General features: G+C 39.8%; 1 protein-coding gene across 2 annotated transcripts in view; it reads left to right on the top strand.

Annotated features, from left to right (window-relative positions):
* homer2 (homer scaffold protein 2) overlaps positions 1-24,600 on the top strand; it is a 45,660-nt gene extending 21,060 nt beyond the window's left edge. For both annotated transcript variants that reach the window (XM_034108213.1, XM_034108212.2), the window contains 8 exons: positions 2,239-2,395; positions 14,729-14,860; positions 15,150-15,242; positions 16,010-16,152; positions 17,443-17,599; positions 18,137-18,247; positions 20,718-20,798; positions 22,750-24,600. In XM_034108213.1, coding sequence (XP_033964104.1) covers positions 2,239-2,395; positions 14,729-14,860; positions 15,150-15,242; positions 16,010-16,152; positions 17,443-17,599; positions 18,137-18,247; positions 20,718-20,798; positions 22,750-22,938 — 1,063 coding nt within the window. In that variant the 3' untranslated portion in view covers positions 22,939-24,600. The remainder of the gene's footprint in view (positions 1-2,238; positions 2,396-14,728; positions 14,861-15,149; positions 15,243-16,009; positions 16,153-17,442; positions 17,600-18,136; positions 18,248-20,717; positions 20,799-22,749) is intronic.
* Positions 24,601-24,844: the final 244 nt, after the last annotated feature.

Here is a 24,844-nt window from a genome sequence, read left to right as displayed (position 1 = left end):
AAAGATTGCTTGAAAAGCTCTTCTCTGTTATCAGGTCTAAAATAATTCCAGTAGCCCCCAAACTGAAGCATGTAACAGACTGTATGGAGAATGATTTAAATATTTTGAGATTTGGTTGAGCAGGGTATACTTGTACTTTTACTAGTCCTTTTATTAGAGATGTGTCTGTTGTTTGTTTTTAGTGTCAGGATGGAACCCTTGTCTTTTTATCTGCAAACAGAATCTACCTACGGGTGCAAATAAATAACCTGAACCTGAGTCTACTAAAATCAGTTAGAAGTGAAAAATAATGTATCCAATATAAAATCATAGAAGACACCTATTACCTAGAAAGAAGAAAACATTCTGACCCTTAAAGGCTGTTTAAATGAACATTTCAGACAAACATCAGTGACATAGAATCACTGTGATGAGTGGATTCACTCACCACAACAAATGAAATGTTCAGTCCTTTTACTTAAAGTTCACTTGTTTGTTAGAATTTAAGGATGCATAAAATGTGTTCTGGTACGAAACCATGAATGTAAACATCACCTTACATTCAATTTCTTTGTGACGCATTGCAAGAATGAATACATTTTCCCTTGACAGTTTATAATGTGACATTGCACTAATAAAGAACACGATGAAGAACATACCGTATCTTCAGTAAAAAAAAATGTAATGGCAACTGGAATTGCAGAAGATGCCATGCAGAACAAATTAAATAAAAGAAGATGGAGATAAACACTGAGACAGAAATGCAGAGTATAGGCTTTAAAAAGTGAAGTGCCTAGTAAACTTCACCCTGACTAAAGGCACATTCACTTCACATTTTGACTTCAGAAAGGATAAGTACCATCTGTCCGCCCCATATTCTTCATCTGCATCCATTAGTTGTTAAGGTGTCCTCTGATCTCTCTCATTCAGCCACTCCACTTAATTATTCCCACACTTGGGACTTAATAGAGCAGCATCACAACCACCTGCTGGGTCCAGTCCCTGTAAAGCACTACCATCACAAGGTGCTTGTTTTTTGGATGTCAAGTGCACAGACAATTAGTATGAAATGGAGAATATGCATATACCGCATGCAGGTATGATCCCCTTTTACCTCAAGCTGCACTTGACTCAAAAATGTCAACATGGAGTGGAAGAAAACTAGCCTTTGACATGACACATTATTATGACACTTAAAAGGTTCAGTTGTAGTACAGCCTAAATATATTTTGTTTCTGTATTTAATTGTTTTAATAAAACCAACAATAGTGTGTAAAGGAAACAGCTTGTGGCTTTTTTTTCTCCTTTTGTGTAGGTAGGGTATCCATATTGTATATAGTATGCTTTTTGCCTATATGCATATTTCACAACATTTGATGTTGATAATCTTGTACTATTGAATCACACAGACCATGTACTGATTTCTATGGTAGCAGATTACTACGTCCTCTAAAATAGATGACATGATGTTACGATTTTTCATTTCTATCATTGTTGAATTGGTGACGGCTAAGCAGCATCATTATTTACGTATTTTTTTCATGAGGGTTTGAAGTCAGGTCAACATAATGCTCTTTAGAGCCGGTTTATCGCAGGCTTTTATCGCAGGCTTTTATCGCAGGCTTTTATCGTAGGCTTTATTTGACTTTTAATTGATTTGCGGTAAAGCGTTGTGAAACATGCATTCATTCTTAATGAGTGCTTCCAATGTAAAATAGTCCGCTGTTGTAGAGTGATATGTGTGTAATATGGCTGGGTGATTTGGCTAAAATGATTAAACATTATGGTAATAAGAACATTTATTCAAATGTTGGGAAACTTTGAGCACATCGTCCACACAGACAGTCCTGCAAATTGTTTATGATTCTGACAGACAACATCAATATATTTGTTTTCCTCTTTTATAAGACGACAGTGATTCCTCTCTCGTTCGACTGTATTACCACACGTAGATACTTTTCTCAAATGTGTACAGGGGAAATACATGCAAGTGCATACAGATTCGTACACGTGCACAGTCTCACACAAACAACTAGGCATGTGTTACTGTGGCCTCTGAGAGGGGAGGGTGTTGATGTGCCACCGGCTTGAGTCTGCTGGAAAGATGTAGTGTTTGTGTTACATTATCACCTGCTTGTTGAGACTCTGCTGCTCTGGAGCCCCGGCTCAGTGCCCCTCTCCTGATAGTTACATTGTGTGTCCTATCTGCAGTGATGCTCCCCTCATTAAGGTCCCTCTCCTCTTCCCTCTGCCCCCCAGGGAGCAGCCGATCTACACCACCAGGGCCCATGTCTTCCAGATCGACCCAACCACAAAGAAGAACTGGGTCCCTGCCAGCAAGCAGGCCGTCACCGTCTCCTACTTTTACGACAGCACACGCAACAGCTACCGCATCATCAGTGTGGATGGATCCAAGGTATGTGTGCATACTGAGTGACTGTGTGTATCTGTGTGAGAAAGAGATGATGGGAAACCTTTTAACTGTTCTCAGGGGAGACCGCTGAGGCTGAGAGCATTAAAAGCCAGAATCCAACAAAATGATTTGGAAAGCTATTTAATGTTACATCTTCATCCTTCATCAGCAACAACTCAACTTATTATTTATGTGCTCTGCTGCTGCTGATTTTAGGAAAGCCATTTATGGCTGCCCGTTTCTCTGACTCTTTAGAACATTTCGGGATACATTTAATTAAATCAATATCAACTTAAAGGGACGTTTTCTATCATTGGTATACTGTAAAAGCAAAGCAATAACTGTGTCCAATCATAATGCATATAGACCAACCTCTTCATATGTGTCAATCTACATTTGTTCCTTTTTATTTAAACATTTTGAATGTAGGCTTAGCATACATTTTGGATACATTTCAAATTATTTATCAACGACCTAAATTGTTTTACATTTAGTTTGTATTTGTTTAACACAACTACAATTCATTGTATTGAGTTATTGATTAATGGCCTAATCTTTTAAACAGAAATGTGTAGAATGATAATTCTATTCGGTCATCAATGTGACCGCTAAATATCGTAACATTATCCCTCAGCCCTAGGTTCATTGTTTATTAGATAAAGATAAATGTTAGAGCAGAAAAGCCCACAAAGAATAAACATACTTTATTTATTGTGAGCACCTGCAAAATGTATCAAAAGAGCACAACTGGTAAATATAGATCCTAGATACAAGCATATTTAAAAGGATCATTTCATTACATTACATTACATATCATTTGTTAGACGCTTTTATCCAAAGCGACTGTGGACAATCCCCACAGGAGCAATTTGGGGTGAAGTGTCTTGCCCAGGGACACAACGACATGCTGACTGCAGTGGGACTCTAACTTGCTATCCCCTGACTCGAAGTCCAGCACACCACCCACTGAGCCACAGCCTCCAACAGATCACAAACTTTTATTATTTTTTCAGCACAGAAATGTAACGTGCATAGAATCCAAGTCCGAACAAGCAAACATCCCCTTTGACCAGTCTATGCCTTTAACACATCAGCAGACAAGCGGTGCACACCTGTTGAGTTGCAATTTAACTAAATGATCTGCAATTTACTTTCATCGACCAACGGCCCACATAAGTCATTTTTCCAGGAGCTTTTTCACTAGTCACATTTGATCAGTTGTGTTTCCAGTCAAATGCCTCTGCATTGATATTTTTGTGAACTGGTTTTATGTTTCACCCTTGTGTTAAAAGACAAGGAATCACTTGGTTGTTTAACTTGCTGCTTATTATTCAAAGTGATTTGGACCTGTCTTCTCAAGAGAACGATGTTGAGATTTAGTCATGGATGTGATAACGGACACCGTAAGAGTGTGCCTATGTACCATATTCACACCTTCTTCCTCCACTATCTAAAAGAGTAGATTATGTGTTTCCATGGCGATCAGAGACTACTCTCTGTGTGAAGACTGGAGGAGTTATGACCGCACTATCCCTCTGCGGACACTGTCAGGCAATCACCTCTCGCACGATCCTAAATCACGCGGGTTACCTTCAAGATCGGTTTGCCTCCTCATAGTTCGTCTTTTCACCTGGCCCCTCTCTGTCTGAACGACTTGTTGAGTTCAGTTTGAGGATTCCTGAAGGGTTGGTCTCTCTCACGTGAACTCAACATGGAAATATGTTGAATCTGAATGTTGAGTTTTGTCACAGCAAGTAGTTGTGACAAAACTGACGACCAATTCATTCAAATGACATACAGTATCAGGAATTGTTTCTGATTGAACACGTTTTCCTGTGCAAGATAAGTTAGTTTAAAATACAATTGTCTTATACAGCATAGCATTGTTGAGTCAAAATATATTGGCTTCAAAATGGTGATCTTCCTCCAGCTAGAAACCAGCGAGCACGACTCTAATCTGTTATGTCAACAAGCAGCAGCTACAGCACTGACAAAGCAACTCGCCTGTTTAATCTTTATCATACAATTCAGATATCTTTGCAAGACGTATATTTGAAATCCACTTTATTTCTCGTTGTATACACCTTCAGGATAAAGAGACAAACATGTCCTCTATATCCTGAAGGCCAGAAGTCCTCTCTCTGCGCTCCTGCTCCGGACCTTGTCTCTCCTCTCCTGTAACCTTGAGTTACAGAGCAGTGTGTGTCATACAGCGTCTGCACGCAGCAGCTACATGTGAGCTATATGATTAACATTTCTCATAAAGTGTTATGTCAAGACCTAAATTGATCCTTGTTTCCAGTTAATCTAGGTAAGACAAAGTGATCATGTCGGTGTGAGCAAAGTAACTGAAAGGGAGGAAATGTTGAGTCAGGTAAAATGAATGTTAAATATAGCTTGTATTATGCACACTGGCTGCGAGGGACAGGTCTGTCCAGAAGAATAGTCAGCGCTGCTGAACGCACCAACTTTGACAGACCGTCAGCTCGTATTCGCCCATCCGTGATGGCGGGGCAACTCACCGATGGTGATGGGGAAAGTAGAGGACCATATCAGCACTTTTGACTCTCCCTTTTTCCTGAATCGCACTTCTCATTCAGCAATGCACCACCATGACAACACAGTGAAACATAGTCTTGCTGTACTTTATGAATTATTCCAAAAGTGATTACTTTCCAAGCTAACCCAAAATAAACACTCAGCTCTTTTTGAATATTTTCTTTGCTTTTATGCCTCCTATATTTCTCTCCCACATCCTTCTTTCTCTTTAACTACCTTTTTTGTATTTCTTACTACTTCTCCAACAGCAAAATTAATATTTAGTCTTATTTGCCGAAGCCTGGTGAGCTCAAAGACTGGTGCCAGCCAGGATTAGGAACTCAAATTTAAGTAAGCTTTTAAATGGGTTTGTGGCTGGTAGGTGTGCCCGATGTTATTTTTTGTAACCTGGTTTAATGTAAATACATTACAACCAAAAGCCAAGTTCCCTGTGTAATCTGCTGCTCCCTTTTGAAATGGTGGCTGCACTCAAAGTAAAATCATAAAGGTTTTCAAATTTTAAGAGATGTAATTTATTTTTTTCAACAAGAATAAGCGTGCTATCCACTGGGGATGAAAGAGACATTTCCTCATTGAGCTTCAGACTCCATGATTTGCTTCACACAATTTTAGGTTCAATCAATCCAATTTCAGAGTAAGGGTAAATCATTAAAAATCATCAAGCCATCGTGATGAGAGAATTTTCTGGGTTGAAAAAAGTCCCAAAACAATCATCCTGGTATGAGCTAATGTCCCTCTCCAACATCAGGAGGCTCTGTCTTTTAAACAATATTTCATAGCTTTGAATCATGATAAAGTCAAGCATGTCTTTATGTTATGAATTTCTTGAAGAAATAGGTTGCTGTTCATCAGCCTTATAGATCTGAAACAAGGAGTTGATTGACAGAAAATAATTGCACATACTTTAATAATCATTAAAACAAATATTCATCCTATTTTATATCATATTATTTTAACATCTATGTGTTTATACTGACAAAACAAGATATTTAAAATACATCACCTTGACGTTTGAGTAACTGAGTTTTTAATGTGTTGGTGCACCCCCGACTCCAACTAAGTGAACCCCCCCCCTCCTTCGTTCAGAGACCCAATCTGCCTCATTGCCACCAGAGAACAGCACGTTTCTGCAGTCCTTAAGAAATGACAGAATGTATCAGGTCATTGAAGAATTGGCAGATATACTAATATATTTAATATCACTTCATCTTCACACACCTCTGTACGATGAGCCATTTTGCCATTTAGCTGTCATCTTTCTTTAGCTGTGTTTTTAAATAGTAACACAACTGCCAGCTCCGCCTGTTCATCATAATCACGAACATCACTGCAGCCCATTTTCCGCCTTTTTTGAAGTACACAATATACCCCTTAAAAACTCCCTGAAGTCTGTTGACCTCAGTGAGTGAGTTTTTGTTTCTCAGGATATTTCTTTTTTTCCCCTTGTAGACAAAAACCTTTTTAAGATATGTAGTGTCACAAATTAAGCAAGAGTTTTGACTCTCTAATTAACAAGACATTTACGTTTTTATCATCTTTAATAAGCGATCACAGTTTTTTATCTCCCATAGACTCGTCTCCAACGTTCCACATCTCCTGTATTTTTCAATGACTCTGCAGATTGTGTGCACTCTGCAGACACATAATAAGCTGAGGAAGTTTTCTCCTATAACCTCCTGGCTGCTTCTGAGTTTCTCACTGACCCCCAGGCCATTGGCTCCGCTCTGCGCCGGTGCCACTTGATCCGCAGCCCGGCTCTCCACCGGCACAGCTGCCAGCGTCACTCTCCCTCACCCGTCTCCCCCTCCCACTCACATGCTCACTCAGTCGTATACTCGTACATGCCAGCATAGAGTCACAGAGCCCACAGATATCAGGTATTCCTGGTTGCAACAAAAATATAGTAAAATATATTTGAACTTGAGTGAGGATCTACGAAATTTCAAAATGTGACGGCACACAATTTCCTTAAAGGACACAGAGGTGCCTTATATTGGCTTGTTTGGTCTGACCAGCAGTTAAAAAAGTTATTTAGTTGACAATCCTAAAAGACAACAAATCCTAAAAATGAAATAGCTGGAATCAGTCATTTCTGATTAATTTATATATTTATTTGACAGGGACAGTGCACATTGATTGATCTGTACATACAGAATTATCTTCAGCTGTTTTAGCTCTAAATCAATCAACCCTTCAAATGTGTACAAAAAAACTACAATTAGAATCTGGTTATTTTTTCACGTTAATTTACCTAGAGGTTATTTAAATAAACCGTTGGGTATTCTCTAATTTGAGAAATTTCACAACTCCTAAATGTCCATATTATATTTCAAATCAAGATTAACTTAAATAAGTTCTGTGTCATAAAATCAAGCAGCTCAGGCATATCAGACCAACATGGGGAAAGGTAACTACATCAGTTTGAAGTCAGTTTAAAGAGCTACAACTTCAGCTGCAGTTCTGAACATGATGTGAAGCTTTCTGACAAAACAAAAGAGATAAAACTGAGAATAAATGTAGACTTAAATTGACTTATTGAAAACATGTGATAAAAATGATACATTTGAGGGAAGTCTGAGTCTGTTTTTAAAAAAAGAAATCATTCTGTTTTGATTCATACCATTCTTCTTGACATGTTAGGTTTAAATGTTGGTTACATATGTTTACCATTGGTTACCACATCCTTTTTAATTGTTGTGCTTGGCCTAGTTTCTTTACAATGATCATTAAAGTTTATCTGGTCACTTCTGTTGAGATCTGTTAAATATTCACTCAGCTGCTCTTTTAGTTAGCTCAGGACTCTCTTCAGGGGAAATTAGGTCACCTTTGTTTCCTTAAACCCTCTGAAAGAATAATGACTTGAACATCTGATTACTAACACCTTGCTAATTTGCCACCCTCCTTATAAACCGGAGATGCAGCAAAACACCTTGAAAGAGAGGTTGTGACTGTAATCTTTTCAGTATATGACACTGATGAAGGTATCTTTCTCTGTATGTGCAGCCATCCCTCTCTTTGGTATTGTTCTGAATGGTTTTGTGCGCTAATGTCTTCATTCTGTTAGCTCCGCTTTTGTTGGTCCCTGTGTCCAGTAATGATGTGACATGTTTTAACACCTCAGCCACTGAAAAGATGAAGAGCGAGAGGGTGGGTGGTGTAGAAGAGGACATAAGCTTGTCAGCAATTTGAATTCTCGAGTCCTGTGAACAGAGCCATGTTTCTATGAAACTAGGGCTGCGCTGTGATTAAAGTGTCTTCTATTGTTTCCTAATTGTTGTGGTGGTTTGCATGTGCTTTTAAATGTTCTTATATCTTGGAAGTGAGACTGGATTTGTGGGCATAAGTAACTTAAAGCTACCTATGTTTACATGCACATCTAGCTGTTCATTACATTACATTTTTACTTGTTAGACGCTTTTATCCAAAGCGACTTACATACTCAATACTGTGGGCAATCCCCACAGGAGCAATTTGGGGTGAAGTGTCTTGCCCAGGGACACAACGACATGCTGACTGCAGTGGGGTTTGAACCTGTGCTCCCCTGATCCCAACACCAAGGCTCTATCCACTGCGCCACACGCCTCATCATGTGTGATTAATATGTACAGTGATGCAGTAAACAGAAAATACATTATAAGATGTTTTAAGCATCTATTGGTGTCTTCTGCCACTCCCTTGTGCACTAGTTACACTTTTAGAGCAGCATATGTTTTTCAGCAGCTGATTCACTGCATAGCTGGAACAGGTGAATGAGTACTGTTACAAATATGGAGACTGTAATGTGTCCACTTAGAGGTTAGTGGGTCAGCAGTCATCAGTGCATGTTTTCCGTTTTGTGAGAATCTTTTATTTATTTTGCCACTATTACATTTTTGTGAACACATTTCTTTTTGCAACTTTGAAACAAAATGTCTCATACACATACCCATTTGGGGTCTCCGATTCCCACTCATTTAAAATAAACTAAATGATGTTATTTATGATGGTTCTGTTCAAGTCCTTATTTGAACTGCTGCATGTAACCGAATATCCTAGGTGGAAGATTTTGCATTATTAGTTTGGGCAGTTGACAGCTCAAGTAAAAATAATATGGTGAAAATATGTAAGCCAGAATGTGATGCAGCTGCTGTCTGTGTAATGACAGCTGTACAATCTCCATAAGCAAGTTGTTTTTGACTTGATTAAATGTGTTGGTGTGGTATAGGCTTATCTGCCAATTCAACACTCAATGTTTATTTATATAGCCCAATATCACAAATGTTACATTTGTCTCAGTGGTCTTCACAGTGTGTACAGAATATCAGTATGACAATACGACACCCTCTGTCCTTAGACCCTCACATCGTACAAGGAAAAACTTCCAAAGAAAACCCAGTTTAAAGGGAAAAATGGGAGAAACCTCAGGGAGAGCAACAGAGGAGGGATCCCTCTCCCAGGACGGACAGACGTGCAATAGATGCCGTGTGTAAATTGAAAAGATAATACATTTGCAACATAGGTAGTCCAAATGTTTGGAAATGCATGTGTGTATATTAGGAAGATGAATCCACGAGGATATCCATCCAGGACCTATGATCCAGGACCACAGCCACGACTCAAGATCCAGCGCTCACGATCCAGGACACAGGACCGCAGGATCATCCATGACTCCGGATCCCAGCGTATATAGACACCAAAAAGAAAGACATTTGGGGAAGCTGGGTTAATCGGAACATGAGTGTACACGGGTATAGACAGAGAGAAGGAAGAAGTAAGATGTCCCCCGACAAACTAAGCCTATATCAGCAAAACTAGGGGCTGAATCTAATCAGCCCTAACTATAAGCTTTATCAAAAAGGAAGGTCTTAAGCGCACTCTTAAAAACGGATAGGGTGTCTGCCGCCCGAACACAAACTGGAAGCTGATTCCACAAATGTGGAGCTTGATAAGAAAAGGCTCTGGCTCCCATTGTACTTTTAAAGATTCTAGGAACAACCAACAACCCTGCATTCTTGGAACGCAATGCCCTAGTAGGACAGTAGGGTATAATGAGTTCTTTAAGGTAAGATGGCGCCTGCCCATTAAGGGCTTTGTAGGCGAGAAGAAGAATTTTAAATTCTATCCTGTGTTCTATAGGGAGCCAGTGTAAGGCAGCCAGAACAGGAGTAATGTGGTCCCTTTTCCTAACTCTGGTTAGTACACGAGCCGCAGCATTTTGAATCAGCTGAAGCGACTTGATTGACTTCTTGGTACTCCCTGATAATAAAGAGTTACAATAATCCAGCCTAGAAGTAACAAATGCATGGACTAGTTTCTCTGCATCGTTTTGAGGCAAGATATGCCTGATTTTTGCAATGTTACGTAGATGGAAGTAGGCGGTCCTTGAAATTGATTTTATGTGGGCGTTAAAGGATAAATCCTGATCAAATATAACACCAAGATTCCTTACAGTCTCACTGGAGGCCAAATTAATGCCATCCATAGTTAGTATGTCTTTAGATAATTTGTTTCGTAGATTCTTCGGGCCAAGTACAATAACTTCAGTTTTGGTCGTGTTTAACATCAAAAAGTTTAAGGTCATCCACGTTTTTAAGTCCTTAAGGCAGTCTTGAATTTTATTTAGATGATTAATTTCATCAGGCTTGATTGATAAATATAGTTGAGTATCATCCGCATAACAATGAAAGTTTACAGAATGATTCCTTATAATATTGCCTAACGGAAGCATATATAATGTGAACAAAATAGGTCCGAGCACTGAGCCCTGTGGCACTCCATGGCTAACTTTGGTTTGCGTGGAAGATTCATCGTTAACACGTACAAACTGAGAGCGTTCAGATAGATAGGACCTGAACCAGCCTAAAGCAGTTCCCTGTATGCCAACTAAGTGCTCTAGTCTTTGCAATAGGATATCATGGTCGATAGTATCAAATGCAGCACTAAGATCGAGCAAAACAAGAATAGAGACAAGTCCCTTGTCTGAGGCTATTAGAATATCATTTGTGACTTTAACCAGAGCTGTCTCTGTGCTATGATGTGTTCTAAAGCCAGACTGAAAATCTTCAAATAAATCATTGTTTTTTAAGTAATCACACAACTGTTTTGCGACCGCTTTCTCAAGAATTTTTGAGAGGAACGGAAGATTAGAAATAGGTCTATAGTTGGCTAAAACCTCTGGATCGAGGTTGTGCTTTTTAAGAAGCGGTTTTATCACTGCTACTTTGAATGATTGTGGAACATAGCCTGATAATAAAGACATATTCATAATATTTAATAAAGAAGTGCTAATTAATGGAAAAACTTCCTTCAACAGCTTAGTTGGAATTGGGTCTAACATACACGTTGATGGTTTAGAAGAGAGAATCATTGAATGTAATTGTTCAAGGTTAATGGCTGAAAAGCATTCTAGTTTACTATCTAGTGTAATATTAGAACTTACGATTCCGGGAGCTGTTGATAACACTATACTGGTCGAAGGCAAGAGGTCATTAATTTTGTTTCTAAGAGTAACAATTTTATCGTTAAAAAAGCACATAAAATCATTACTACTGAGTGCTAAGGGAATAGAAGGCTCAATCGAGCTGTGGCTCTCTGTCAGCCTGGCTACAGTGCTGAAAAGAAATCTTGCATTATTCTTATTCTCATCTATTAATGAAGAGTAGTAGGCTGCTCTCGCTTTACGCAGTGCTTTCTTATATTCATTGAGAGTAATATGCCAAATTAAACGAGATTCTTCAAGTTTAGTGGAACGCCATATCCTTTCAAGTTGTCTAGACTTTTGCTTTATTTTGCGGGTTTCGGCATTATGCCATGGAGCTAATCTATGTTGTTTTATTTTCTTCTTTTTCAAAGGAGCAACAGAATCTAATTTTATTCGCAGCGCATCTGTAGCACTATCAACAACATGATCAATTTGGGGTGGTGTACATTTTGTATAAGTTTCCTCCCCTACACGCAGACATGCTATCGAGTTAAGTATTGGTTGAATCTCTTCCTTAAATGTGGCTATAGCACTAACAGATAGGTTTCTGCTGCAAGAGCTTTTGACTAATGCTTTGTAGTCTAGTAACAGTACTTCAAAAGTTACTAAGAAATGGTCGGATAAAGCAGGATTATGCGGTTCGACTAATAGTTGCTCAATTTCAATACCATAAGTCAGAACAAGGTCGAGAGTGTGATTATAACAGTGGGTTGGTTTATTTACACTCTGACAGAAACCAACAGAATCTAATATAGAGTTAAATGCAACAGTAAGGCTATTTTTATCATCGTCAACATGAATATTAAAGTCACCTACGATAATTACTTTGTCTGTTTTAAGAACCAAAGTTGATAAAAACTCAGAGAATTCTGATAAGAATTCTGAATAAGGACCTGGTGCACGATACACTGTAACAAATAAGATTGGCTGCAAAGTTTTCCAGGTCGGATGCGTAAGACTAAAAACGAGGCTTTCAAAAGAGGTATAATTACATTTTGGTTTAGTATTGATAAGTAAACTTGAGTCAAAGATTGCTGCAACTCCACCTCCTCGGCCCGTGCCTCGAGCAATATGAGTGTTGACATGGCTGGGTGGAGTGGCCTCATTTATGCTGACATATTCTTCATGTCTCAACCAAGTTTCAGTGAGACAGCATATATCAATATTATAATCTGATATTAAATCATTTACCAATATTGCTTTAGATGCTAGAGATCTTATGTTTAAGAGACCACATTTAATCTTCCTATTTTGTTGCACTGTAGTAGTTGTTACATTTACTTTTATTAGGTTATTATGTATGACACCTCTATTAGGTTTTACCTTAAATTGTCCTTGGGCAGACACACACACCGCTAATATTGGGTATTTTATTGGGTTCGGGATTCCTATGGGTGACTGCCTAGGAGAGAGCGCAGAGAAGCGTGTAAGACTGCGACTCTGCCTCCTGGTCTCAACTCCAGTTTGTCATGGATTACGTCCACAAAGCCCTGAAATGTTTGCCGAAATGAGATCTGCACCTTTCAAAGTAGGATGAATGCCGTCTCTCTTAATCAGACCAGGTTTTCCCCAGAAGGCTGTCCAATTATTTACGAAGCCCACATTGTTTGCTGGGCACCACCAAGACAACCAGCGCTGAAATGATGACATGCGGCTATACATGTCATCATTGATCAGATTGGGGAGGGGACCAGAGAAGATTACGGTGTCCGACATTGTTTTAGCATAACTACACACCGACTCCACATTAAGTTTTGTGCATTCTGATTGGCGTAAACGAACATCATTACCACCGACGTGAATAACAATCCTACTGTATTTACGTTTATCTTTAGCCAGCAGTTTAAGATGCGCCTCAACGTCGCCCGCTCTGGCCCCCGGAATGCATGTGACTGTGGAGGCTTCGGTCTCTAAATTCACGTGTCTCATAATAGAGCTACCAATAACCAGAGTTGGCTTCTCAGCGGGTGTCTCGCTGAGTGGGGAATATCTGTTAGATACGTGAACGGGTTGGTGGGGACCTGCGGGTTTCGCGTTATGCCCCTTCTGAACAGTCACCCAGCCTCCCTGCTGCTCGGGAGTTGCCGGGGGACGGCTAAGAGGAGCTACATTTTGCCGGTCCGCACATGCTAACATGGGCTTTACTTTAACTGAGTTACTTTCTAAGATGCGGAGCCGGGCTTCTATGGCTATGATTCCCGCCTCCAACCTAACAACTATACTACATTTAACACATGTATCCTTACCAGTAAGGGAGGCCGGGAAGTAACCAAACATGAGACAGGAAGAGCAGGAAATAGCACCAGAAGGTGGGGAAAGAGCCATGGCTAGCTATCAAGCTAAAGTAGCTACCGTTAGCAAACCCGAAAAGAGTGTAGGCAACTGTGGAGTTACAGTCGCTAAGAGAAGGAGAGTTGTGAGTGCTTAAGCTGTAGTAACGTGTGATTACAACGTCAGGCAGTTGCCGTGATCAAGAGTTTTAAAACGATCGATTAAGTTTAAGTTAATAAGCTATCAGCAACAGAACAGGCACACGGGATACCCGGAGATGAAAACAACAACAACCGGAAGTTACAACGTGCAACGTGCTCACCGCAATAGGTTCCTCCTTCCGCTCACAATTCCTACTACAGCTTCAAAAAAAGCTCAACCCCAAAAGTCTTAAAACAGAGGAGCACCCCCACATCTTTGGTTTGAAAGCTTCCCTGTCAGTTAAGCTGGCACCTGTTTGACTTAATGTGCCCGTTTTAATGTGAACAATTATGGCAGGTAGAATACACTATAGATACATATCTTAAAATGAATGAGCTGATGGATTTATATGCGTTTTTAATGTGTTGTATAGGACATTTTGAGGAACTATCGTCTCGCCATTTCCATCTCATACATTTATATTTATTTCATATTTCTATGCTTTTAATGTATAGCATGTTTCCCACTATAGGAAGGTTAGAGAAAACAGTTGCTCTTTGACTACTTCCAAAGATAGCTTTGCATACATAATAGCTTTTAATTCTCTCAAAAAGTAGACCATCAAAAGAAAAACATATACAAATATTCTGATGGTAATTCCTTGTGTCAGTGTAGGCACAGAAGAGCAGATTGCTCTGGATGAATAGAGCCACAATAAATGATTGTCCTTTACAAAATAAATTGGACTTTTCAGCATGTGAATGCAGCTGCTGGAGCTCCTTCTTGATTATGTCTTGAATAAGACACCATTTCACGCTTCTTTATGAGGCAGTGCCATGAGACACATCTGTACTGATTAGGTTTAATCTCTAATTTGATATTCCTAAATTGATATATTCTAACAGGTGATCATTAACAGTACCATCACACCCAACATGACGTTCACCAAGACATCGCAAAAGTTTGGCCAGTGGGCGGACAGCAGGGCCAACACTGTGTTCGGACTGGGCTTCGCTTCAGAGCAGCAACTGGCCAAGGTGAGGAAACACTCGTGCAGCACCTACTGCGATCACAAGAGCATCGTAAAGCTTGGAGACAATTGTATTTGTTCTTAAACTGGAATGTGATGCTGCATAATTTGATATTAATTGAACATCAGGTGGAGAAATTAAACAACCATTAGAAGATTTAGGGGAAATCTTATTCTTAAATCATCACTAATACAAAATAATTGGCTTCACGATCCCTTTGTAAGATGAGCCACACTGTGTATATCGATTTAATCTGGTATTGCCATTAATCAACTCGTCTCTGTCTTTTTTTCAGTTTTCTGAGAAGTTCCAGGAGGTAAAAGAAGCAGCCAAGCTGGCGAGGGACAAATCTCAAGACAAGGGGGAGACGTTGAGTAATCACTCCCAGGTAAATTATATATCTCTGCTGTCTGAAAGTCGGATTTAAATCCTCTGCTGTCCCACTGTGTCCTTTACAGTCACTGTTGTCCTCTGAAGAGAAAACTATCAACACTGTGAACAAAAAAGCAATTTAAACAATTCAGTTTAGCTTACTTTCCTTCAACACTAATGGTTACAGATTATCTGTTTAGAAATGCATCAGAAAGTGTTAAAATAGTGAAGTTTAAATATTTAAATGAACTTAATGAAGGCCTATAAAGCTTGTGTTGAATATTAAAATGTCAACACAACATGTAATCACTAATGTACCAGTGGGAATTGAAAAGAAAGGTCGATGGTCATACTAATTAATTACCTACTATGTCAAGCACCACAGCCATTAAGGGGACAGGGAAGCCAATGAGAGAAATAAAACCATAAACCTTTTTCTCATTTCATCACAAATGATTCTTAAACTGGTAATTGTGTCCGTGAGTAAGCATCATGGATGGAGGTGCAGCAGTCTGGCCTGCACTCACTCCAGATGGCAGGACCCAGACCCACAAAGCTGCTGGGCCATATGACATGATACATTCTGGCATCAGTTACACCTCACAACTCCGCTGTCAAAGCTGACGTGATGATGTTTACAGTGTTTCCCCGAAAAAGCCCACGGCCAGATTCCACTGCCAGAGCGAGATTCATGAGACTCATTTATGGATTGTTACCCATCAGACCTGTTCAAGGATAAAGGCAGACTGAATAAAAAACTATGGCACAATTCTGTCTCTCCAGGAGGAGTCTGGACGTGATACACCCTCAAGCAACCGGGCATCCAGCATTAACGGGACGGATGATGAGAAGTTCTTGCACGTTGAGCCAGAGGAGGCTTTGCTGCAGACTGAGAACGAACACCTCAAGAGTGCCATAGAACAAAGGTAAGGTTTCCCATACGAGGCCCTTTCTGAGGTGACGTGCATCTAAATGTGTCTCCAGCACCCCACTGTGCTCGTACGCTCCACTCTATCATTTAAGGGCTCAAGAATAATTATATCTAATCTAAAGAATGACACTGCCCTACTCCACCATTTGATTATATGGCCTTTATAATCCAGATGCCGAGTGAATAAACGGTAATTGCATGAAACACCAGATGTGGGTCCAGATGGGATTATAATGACCGAAGGGCGTCCGAGTCAACTACAACTACAGTGAGTTAATTTAGCCAGAATTAGTCCTGGGTAGCAACAACAAGTATTGACATATTTGGTCCATATGGGATAAAAAGCCCTCAGGTAAAAACACAATAACCAATTAGCAGACCTTTTCTAACTATGATAAAGACCTCACGCACACAAGACAATAATAGTTAAATGAACATCTGCATGCTGCATGAGTGGCGTACGTAACACTTTATTTCCCAGTTATACTTGATATTTTTTGCAAAACTATATTGTATAATTATGTAAATCAACGTTATTTTCACTTCGTATCCGGTTGTCCCAGAAGATATACATAACATTTATTTACTTTTGTTAACATTGAGCTGTTCAATTAAAAATAACATTTTGACGTAATTAGCACTACACTTGAAAAGTGCTTTCCAGGAAGCACCCTATGATTAGGCATTCACAGATCTGTAAATGAAATGTGTCATTAGAAAAACAAAACTTCTTCGTCAGGTTGAGGTTGTGAAATAAAGTTTGGTCCCCCATTGCTCCCCGTCTGTTCTCCTGCATACACAAGGCCTTGAGATGTTGCGCTTGGTGGAAGTATGTCACAGCAGTGAAACAGCCGAGGACTGCAGAATGCTGCGGTGCAGGTCCGTCTGCATTCGATGCAGAGCAGCACACTTCAAACCGGCCATGCATAAGGAAGGGAACAGCGATGCATACTAAATATACATCACAAGCCCTCTGACCTCATTGATGAGACAGAAACACTCTCTGTGGTATGAAGAGATAACAAACTGTACGTTGGTACATTTCAGGTCTGCAGCTCATTAAATCTTTGAGAATTTTACCACTTTTTTATGATCTAAATAGCTCTTGACAGTGTGATGTACATCACAGCTAATTAAAAAGTCATGACTGCAAAGATTTGTCAGCATTATGTGTCATGTCAGTGGGCAGACGCCCCAGGCATTCCAGCACTAACCTGTGTGCGTTTCCTCCATTAATAACTATTCTCCTGGATCCCTCTGCCTCTCTGTCTCTCCTGTCTGACAGCAACACCAGCGCCAAGAAATGGGAAACAGAGCTGCAGACTTTAAGAGAAAATAATGCCAGGCTGGTGGACGCACTGCAGGAGTCCTCTGCTAATGTAGAAAGCTGGAAGAAACAACTTGGTGCCTGCAAGGAGGAGAGTGACACGCTCAGGGAAAAGGTAATACATTTTGGGAAATAAATAAAGCTATGCTACCGACAGATAAGGCGTTAGAAACACTGTTGCCTCTTCTATAAAAGGAACACAAGTGCAATATGAAACGGTCTCAAAATGAGTACAATATCTTTCCTTGGTAGATTAATATATTACTTTAAATATGCATAGTGGGATGATTAAATCCCTCATCAAATTGCACATTTCTTCACTTTGAGCATGCACAGTACTGTGTGTTTTATCAGTTGCTGTGTTCCCTGCACCAGAGTCCACTACAAATAGAATAATTTTAGTTTCATAATCAATGTGGGCTGTTTCTGCAGCTGGCCTGGGGTTCTGATGATACCTTTGATTTTGTACCAGGCTTTCGAATTACTGGTGTCAATTTTCAAGATGACGTCCATTATAGTATTCTTGTCATATTCAGCTTACTATACAAATAAACAGATGTATGATGGGTAAACAAAATGTAATTATGTTCTTAAAGTAGTTGTCCTCATTGATTTACTTTAAATTATGTTTCTTATTTTTCTTTGTGTGCAGATTGCAGAACTAGAAGCACAGTGTAATGAAGCCAATCAGGAGAAGCAGAGGAACGCCCAGCTGTCGGTCCGAGTGCAGGAGCTGGAGGCCGAGCTGCACGACAAAGAGCAGGTGAGACGTCTGTTTGAATCAGAGAGGGCCATTGTTGAGAACAGATTTGTCTGTAAGGTTGGTATAACAACATTTCTTTTTTTTTTGTATTGGAGGTAACATTTACCTTGAAAGTCTATAATTCACTTCTCAACCATGTCAACACTGAAGTTTGATCTACTCTCTCACGCCAAAATGTCCCTGTGTCTCTTCTGTGTACAGCAGCCCATCCCCTCTTGTTCTCACTCAGCACCGCTCCCCCCCCTCAGGAGGTGATTATATCTCCGTAGGAAATTATTTTAGTTTTATTGTGGAATCTTGGATTTTTGTATGGATTGAAATGCTCGCCTCCCCAGCTAAACCCAGACCTTACTACTGTTGAATGTTTTTCATTTCATATTACTTCTATGTAGCCCTTTACTAGATATTTGTCAAGTTTGTGTACAATTTGCCCCCACTGTGAAGATAGTCAGGCTAGGGAATGGGAATTCATCCACTGACTTTGTGACTGAAGTCAGAGCAGCAGGGAATGTTGGCACAAATGCCATTAGCTGCATCGCCTTATGTCTACTGCATCCGTCGTCTATAATCCAAACTAGCTGTCAGCTCAGTGGAGCCTAATGAGGATGAATCCTGCAAGGACACACACTCTTTTGACCTTTGATCATTGCTGTTTAAATGGTGTTTCTATCTGTGGACAAAACATTAGGACCCACTTTTGGGAATCTCTGAGTCTTGCTGCCATTCATCCATAGTGACTGTGTCTCCCTATCCCTGTCATGAAAGGGAGGCACATCAGCCAAATGAGGAACAGATTAAACACATTCTGTTACATATAGGAACAAGTTGATGAGTCTTTATCTATTTGTGTCAAAAGCAAAAGAAAATAATTTAGTATTTATCCCTGTCCAGAATGGCTTTCGAAGTATAAAGTGGATATCTGCTAAGTCCTTTTAAGATATGTTCTAGATTGATCCCCGAAAGATAGTGTGAAACAGCAAGTAAAACAAGTGGACACTGCAGTAAATCAAGCTTTACACTCTCTAAAATGTATAAAATGGTTTTGTTTTTTTTGGCATTTTACAATTATAAGTAACTGCTGCAGATATATATTTTGTTTAGAAAAACATTTTTAAGCTCCACTCCTCATATTGCTTGTTTATTCTGATCATCAAATCAGCCCTTTCCGTCAACATTGAAACAGACAAGCTGCACATTTACACATTTCAGAAGCAGGAACTAGCAAATATTTGAGGACCAATTAATAATTTAAGTAATTAGTAAAACAGATGATCAAATAATGTGGTTGGCTAATCTTCCTTTGGTTCTCTAATCACTGAATTTATCTTGTGTTTAGTTTGAATGACGACGTTTCTCTGCTCTAATGTGTAAAGACCCTTTTATTTCCCAGAGGTAAACAGTGTGTCTGGGATATTCTAGTTTAGCACCTGGCAGCCTGAGTATTTATAGAACATATAAATCTTTCCTTGGAGAGCCGTGTGTCTTACACAATATAGGAGGGAAGCAGTTCAAAGAGCTGAAGCTGATTTTGAAAGACTATAAAAACAGAATCATGTCCTTCGGGGGCTGCAGGGTTTTCAGGGTCCTGTGTATCAGCCCCAGCGCTTCTAGCAGTGACCGAGGGGCCTGCAGCGGGAAGTATCATTGTTTGCACAGCGCTGATACGGCCGACGGCCCACAAAGACTTATCTGCTGTGTGACTCAGCCGTGTCTGGAAATGCACTCCTCCAATTAAAAAAAAAAAGTGTGGATGAATTATTAACAACCACTGTGGTGTTGACCCCAGCGCTGACCTGAAGTGAGCTAACAGAACAAAGCATCAGCAGGTGACTTAAAAGAAGCTGCAAATTAATACTCTGTGTGGAAGTTCTTAGAGCGATGCTTTCAATGTAAGTGAAAGTGTACATGGTACGTACACTATATGTGCCTTTTAAGCAGCAGAGGGATGCAACTTTCACAGCAGTAATAGATGTTTTATTTCAGTAGAAAACAACGTGGACACAAGACAATAGCATAGTCAAGGCTTCTGAATTCATTCTAGTCTGTTTTCTTTTTTTACCCTTTTACCTTGATTTTCATTGTTCCTTACTTTGTGTTCGTGACATCATTGTTTATCAATTATAAAATGTGTCTGTAGCACAGATTATAAAACCGATATTTGTATTGGTCTTCACTTACTTTTTGATCGCAAAGTTTCTGAATTAAATTCGAACTGACATTATAACATTTTGTGGAAAAAGTTGCTTATAGGTCAGTCTCATGTTTGTAAATTAAATGCAAAGCTGAAGCCACGAGACAGGTTAGCTTAGCATAACGACTGGAGAACAACAAGCCAATATGAGTGATTTCCCAATGTTTGGATTCTATTGTTTATTTAGATATCATATATTTTTTTACACAATACAGAAAGAACCAATCTAATATATTTTCGGGCTTTTTATTAAATGATTCTTCCCTGTATTTTTCCCAGGAGCTGGAGAACCTGAGGAAGCAGGCAGAGATAATCCCACAGCTCATGGCGGAGTGCGAGAGCATCACCACAAAACTGCAGGTACGTTCAAAGCACACAGGAATCCCACAAAGCACACATTCCTCTCAGGTGTGAGTCACAGCGGAGTATAAAAGCCCGAGCTTACATCACACGTGAGTACATGATGTCTGTCACAGAGAGGGAACACGCAGGCTCCGAGGCGTACGCAGCACTTTCAGACGGAGGTAGATAAAGAGAGTTCCTATTCACCATTCTGCCTGAGGGTTGGTGACACAACATCCCCATCACGTGTCTCACTAACGCACATTGTGCTTACTGTATCTATTAATAAAGGGCCGTCCTCAGTACAATGCTGAGTGGATTATTGCCTCTTTGCAAAGGATTCCTCCTCGTGTATAAAACAGAGATACTGCAGTTTTGTCACGGCTAATTTGTTTCCTCGCAGTGGAGATTAAATCCATTGCCGAGTACAAAAACAGCTGAAATAGTTGGAGAGCTTTAATGACGGAGTCTGATCATATTTGTCATGGGTGTGAGAACATACTGTTGCCAAAGACAACACAGATTCACACCTATCACCTCCCGTCTTCCTTCTAACAAAGAGCACCTGTTCATCAGGTCTGATTCCTCGACTTTCTGTAAAACCAGATATGTCAGGCTCAGGGAATGACGGTATGCTCGTTAGTGCCAAGTCTTGACAAAAGCTAAATTGGTAGTGACACTCATCTCAGCCTGTTTTCTGACTGACTCAGAGTGTATCATTCATGCTGTCATGCATGTGCTGCGGAGGCAGGGAGGAATAAAACCAACAATGGCATGCCTGAAGTTCTTGTGCTTCACAAAGCTCTACGGCCGGTTTGTTTCTGCTACAGCCAGCTGGATGAACGACAGTGACAACAGAACTGGAGGATCAGGAGTTTATCCAAACAGAAGCATAGACAATGGGATTTCTCGAATACCTCAGTTTATCCAAAATGAAAACTCAGACAGCCCATTCAGATACAAGTTTGTACATGTTGTTTAACAGTTTGGTGACTGCTTCATATACATGAATCCACCTATTCTACCTCTGTGTTGGTGGTCATGGCTCCTCTCTATTTAAAGACGACACCCCATGTGGAGGTCAGGTTTCAGGAGTCAGCTGGGGGATACAGTCGTGCAGGCGCAACACCCATTTAGCACTACTATTTTAAACTCCTCCCTTCAATGGTCTCTTCAGCATAAATGTGTCACTTGTGCCGCCTGCTAGTCTAAAAGACTCGCTTTACCCTGCCATCCCCAGAACAAAAATGTGCCTGTCCTAAATGTAGCATAGGGCTGTTATGATATCAGATTTTTAAAATTCCTTGTATGTGTAAAGCTACTTGCTAATAAAACCAATTCTGGTTATGATTTGTACTATGTGGTTATCATTGCATAAAGAAGTTGCATACATATATTATGGGGCTATCCAAAGAAAATGTGAAATAATAATAAAGCTATCAGTCATATTCAACTTTAGCTTTGTTCCTTGTTGTCTCTTTTTTGCAGATGAATTACACTTATGTGTGTGGGGGGTGTCAGACAAAGCAAGAACGAAAATAAGGGACATTTTGTAAAAGTGCTGGATTTTTTAAAACAGTATTATAGTATGTATAGTAATTAATATCATACCAAGTATTTCATTTTGTTATCACAGTTATCCTCGATACTATTATTTATTGACACAACTAATGTCAGGATTGTTTTGTTTTTTGTCCAGATGATTGTGTTAATATGGATTTTTATTTCTAACATCATTTTTGACACATTTCCCCAGAACTCAAAGCAGTGAAAAGCTTTTATATAACTTTTTGACAAAAGCTGTAATAAGTTCTGTCTTTGGTTTGACTTCTCTGCTAATGCAGGCTAAAGAACAAAGCTGCACTGATGCCTCAATTGCTCTGATATCCCTCATAAGGAGTACATTTGACTTCCCTGTATCCATTATGTTCTGTGATGTAATCGGTTTTTTCCTATCATCCTTCCCCAGACTGCCGAGTCCAGGAACAAGGAGCTGGAGGGGAGGGTAGATGGTCTTCAGCTGGACATGGACGACAGTCAGCAAAAGCAGGTCAACATGAAGGGCGAGCTGAAGAAGTTCATGGATATGCTGGATGGAAAAATAGACGAGCTGCATGAGTTCAGGCAGGGGCTCTCCAAGCTAGGCGTTGATAACTGAGTAAAGTGGCACTGAGCTGAAAGGGTCAGAGGTCAGGTACCAAGGATTCACTACAGTGTGTCTTCAGGGCAGGAACTATGTGGCACCCTCTCCCCCAAGGTGATGTCCACTCAGATTCTATCAGCTTTGGCTTCTAATAAACACTACCATGTGAGAAAGAGATGTTTTCGGAGAGGGAGAGAGAGACTGGCAGGAGGGAGGCCAGCATGCTCCACCAAATGGCTCCATTTTGTGTGCTGGCATTCTGCAACTAAATCAAGAGTCACACTTTGAGCTTACTCGTCCGTTTCTGTGGGGGGGAACTGCTTTACAAAGCTGGTGGAGGGTTCTTAGGTTCTGTCCATCTGTCTTTTTTCTGAAGGCTGCACAGGCAGTCTGAACTTTAGAGTGGAAGAGGAGACTCAAAGGGCTTTAACGAATAACACACAATGACAACGCTGTTCAGCATCACTCAAGTAATAATTGGTGTGAATCCTTGTGGCCCCCTCAGAGAATTAGGGATGAAATATGTCGTCAAACTGTCCTTGCTGTGGCCGCTCTTCTATCTCAGGTGTGTTGGGAGACAGTTTGTACTCATTAGATTTTATGCACATACATGACAAACGGCCGTGACACAAAGTGCCTCCAGGTGTCTGAATATACCTGGCAAGGAGAACTGGCCAAGTGATGACCATCACCATAATAACAACTTTAGGATTTTTGTAAGAAATAAAAAAGATAAAATAAAATGAGAAAAGCCCGTACCAGGGAATATTAATGGGTGTTAATGTTGTGATAAACACAAAGGATTAAACGGGTAAAGAACCATATTGAGGATGGTCAGCAGCAGGACGTCATTAACCCACTTGTTGGTGTTTTCAGTAAACACTCCTTTTGTTTATATTAACATATAGGAGCTCTATCGTCTTAACTTCAGAAACATTTAAAATAAATATAAATGGGAACCCCATTTTCCCATGAGTGGTGTAATGTTCAGAGGACTTTGTGTGTGCAATAGTATTGTTGTCCTTATGTGAAACCAAGACGTCTCCCAGGCTGTTGATGTTCTTCCTACACACATTAGTTTTTGTTATGGTGGTGGTTATCTTTAGGTGAGGGGACTTGGTGCTGCTCGATGGGTGGATAATGTGAAAGTGTACTTCACTGAAAACATCTGCTAGTCAGATTCTTGGTTTTTGTTTTACATATATTTATTTATTTTGGTGCCTCTCTACGACTAGTGTTTCTAGAACATACAGTACCCAGTAAATTCTTAATACAACCTTAACCGGATGTCTCTATATATGTACCATAATATATAATATATAAAATATACCAAACTGTCAAAAGGTTTAATAATTGAGGATTTGTTTGCAAGATGGTTTCGCAGTTGCTTTTGAGACATATTGAAACATGGTACATGTGAAATCAAAGGCATATGTTGATATGGCACATTTACTGGGTTATACTATGATGTTATAAGTCTATATTTTTTCATCACTGTCTTGATCTTTGAAGGGAACATTTACTTCCCTCTGTTTAACTATACTGTTCATAAGTCACCTGAACCTGGAATACAAAGTATGATCCTTCCTTTTGAACCAATGCCTCTTGTGCATTTTGTGACTCCTGTTCAATATGTACAATAGAACTGACAATTGTTAAAATTTAGTTTAAATACAATGCTGTGTTCAGTGTCTTCTTTTCAAATCAATATACTTTGCGGGATCTGCAGAGAAGAGGTTAAGTCACAAATCAGAGCTGTACTGTGTGTGAGACTTTGATTCTGTTAAGGCTTACACATTTGCTTACATTATTTAAATTTAAAGTTGTTTTTTTGTGTATGAGAAGGAGGTGGGATGAATCTACATTGCCAGGGCTGCAACCTGTCGAGTCTCTGCAGCAGTTCAGAAGCTCTGTCACTGCA

The sequence above is a fragment of the Pseudochaenichthys georgianus genome, chromosome 3 (genome assembly GCF_902827115.2).
Source record: "Pseudochaenichthys georgianus chromosome 3, fPseGeo1.2, whole genome shotgun sequence".
NCBI classification, from domain to species: Eukaryota; Metazoa; Chordata; class Actinopteri; order Perciformes; family Channichthyidae; genus Pseudochaenichthys; species Pseudochaenichthys georgianus.
The sequence above is the reverse complement of the archived record's forward strand: the minus strand, read 5'-3'. Positions and strand labels throughout refer to the sequence as shown.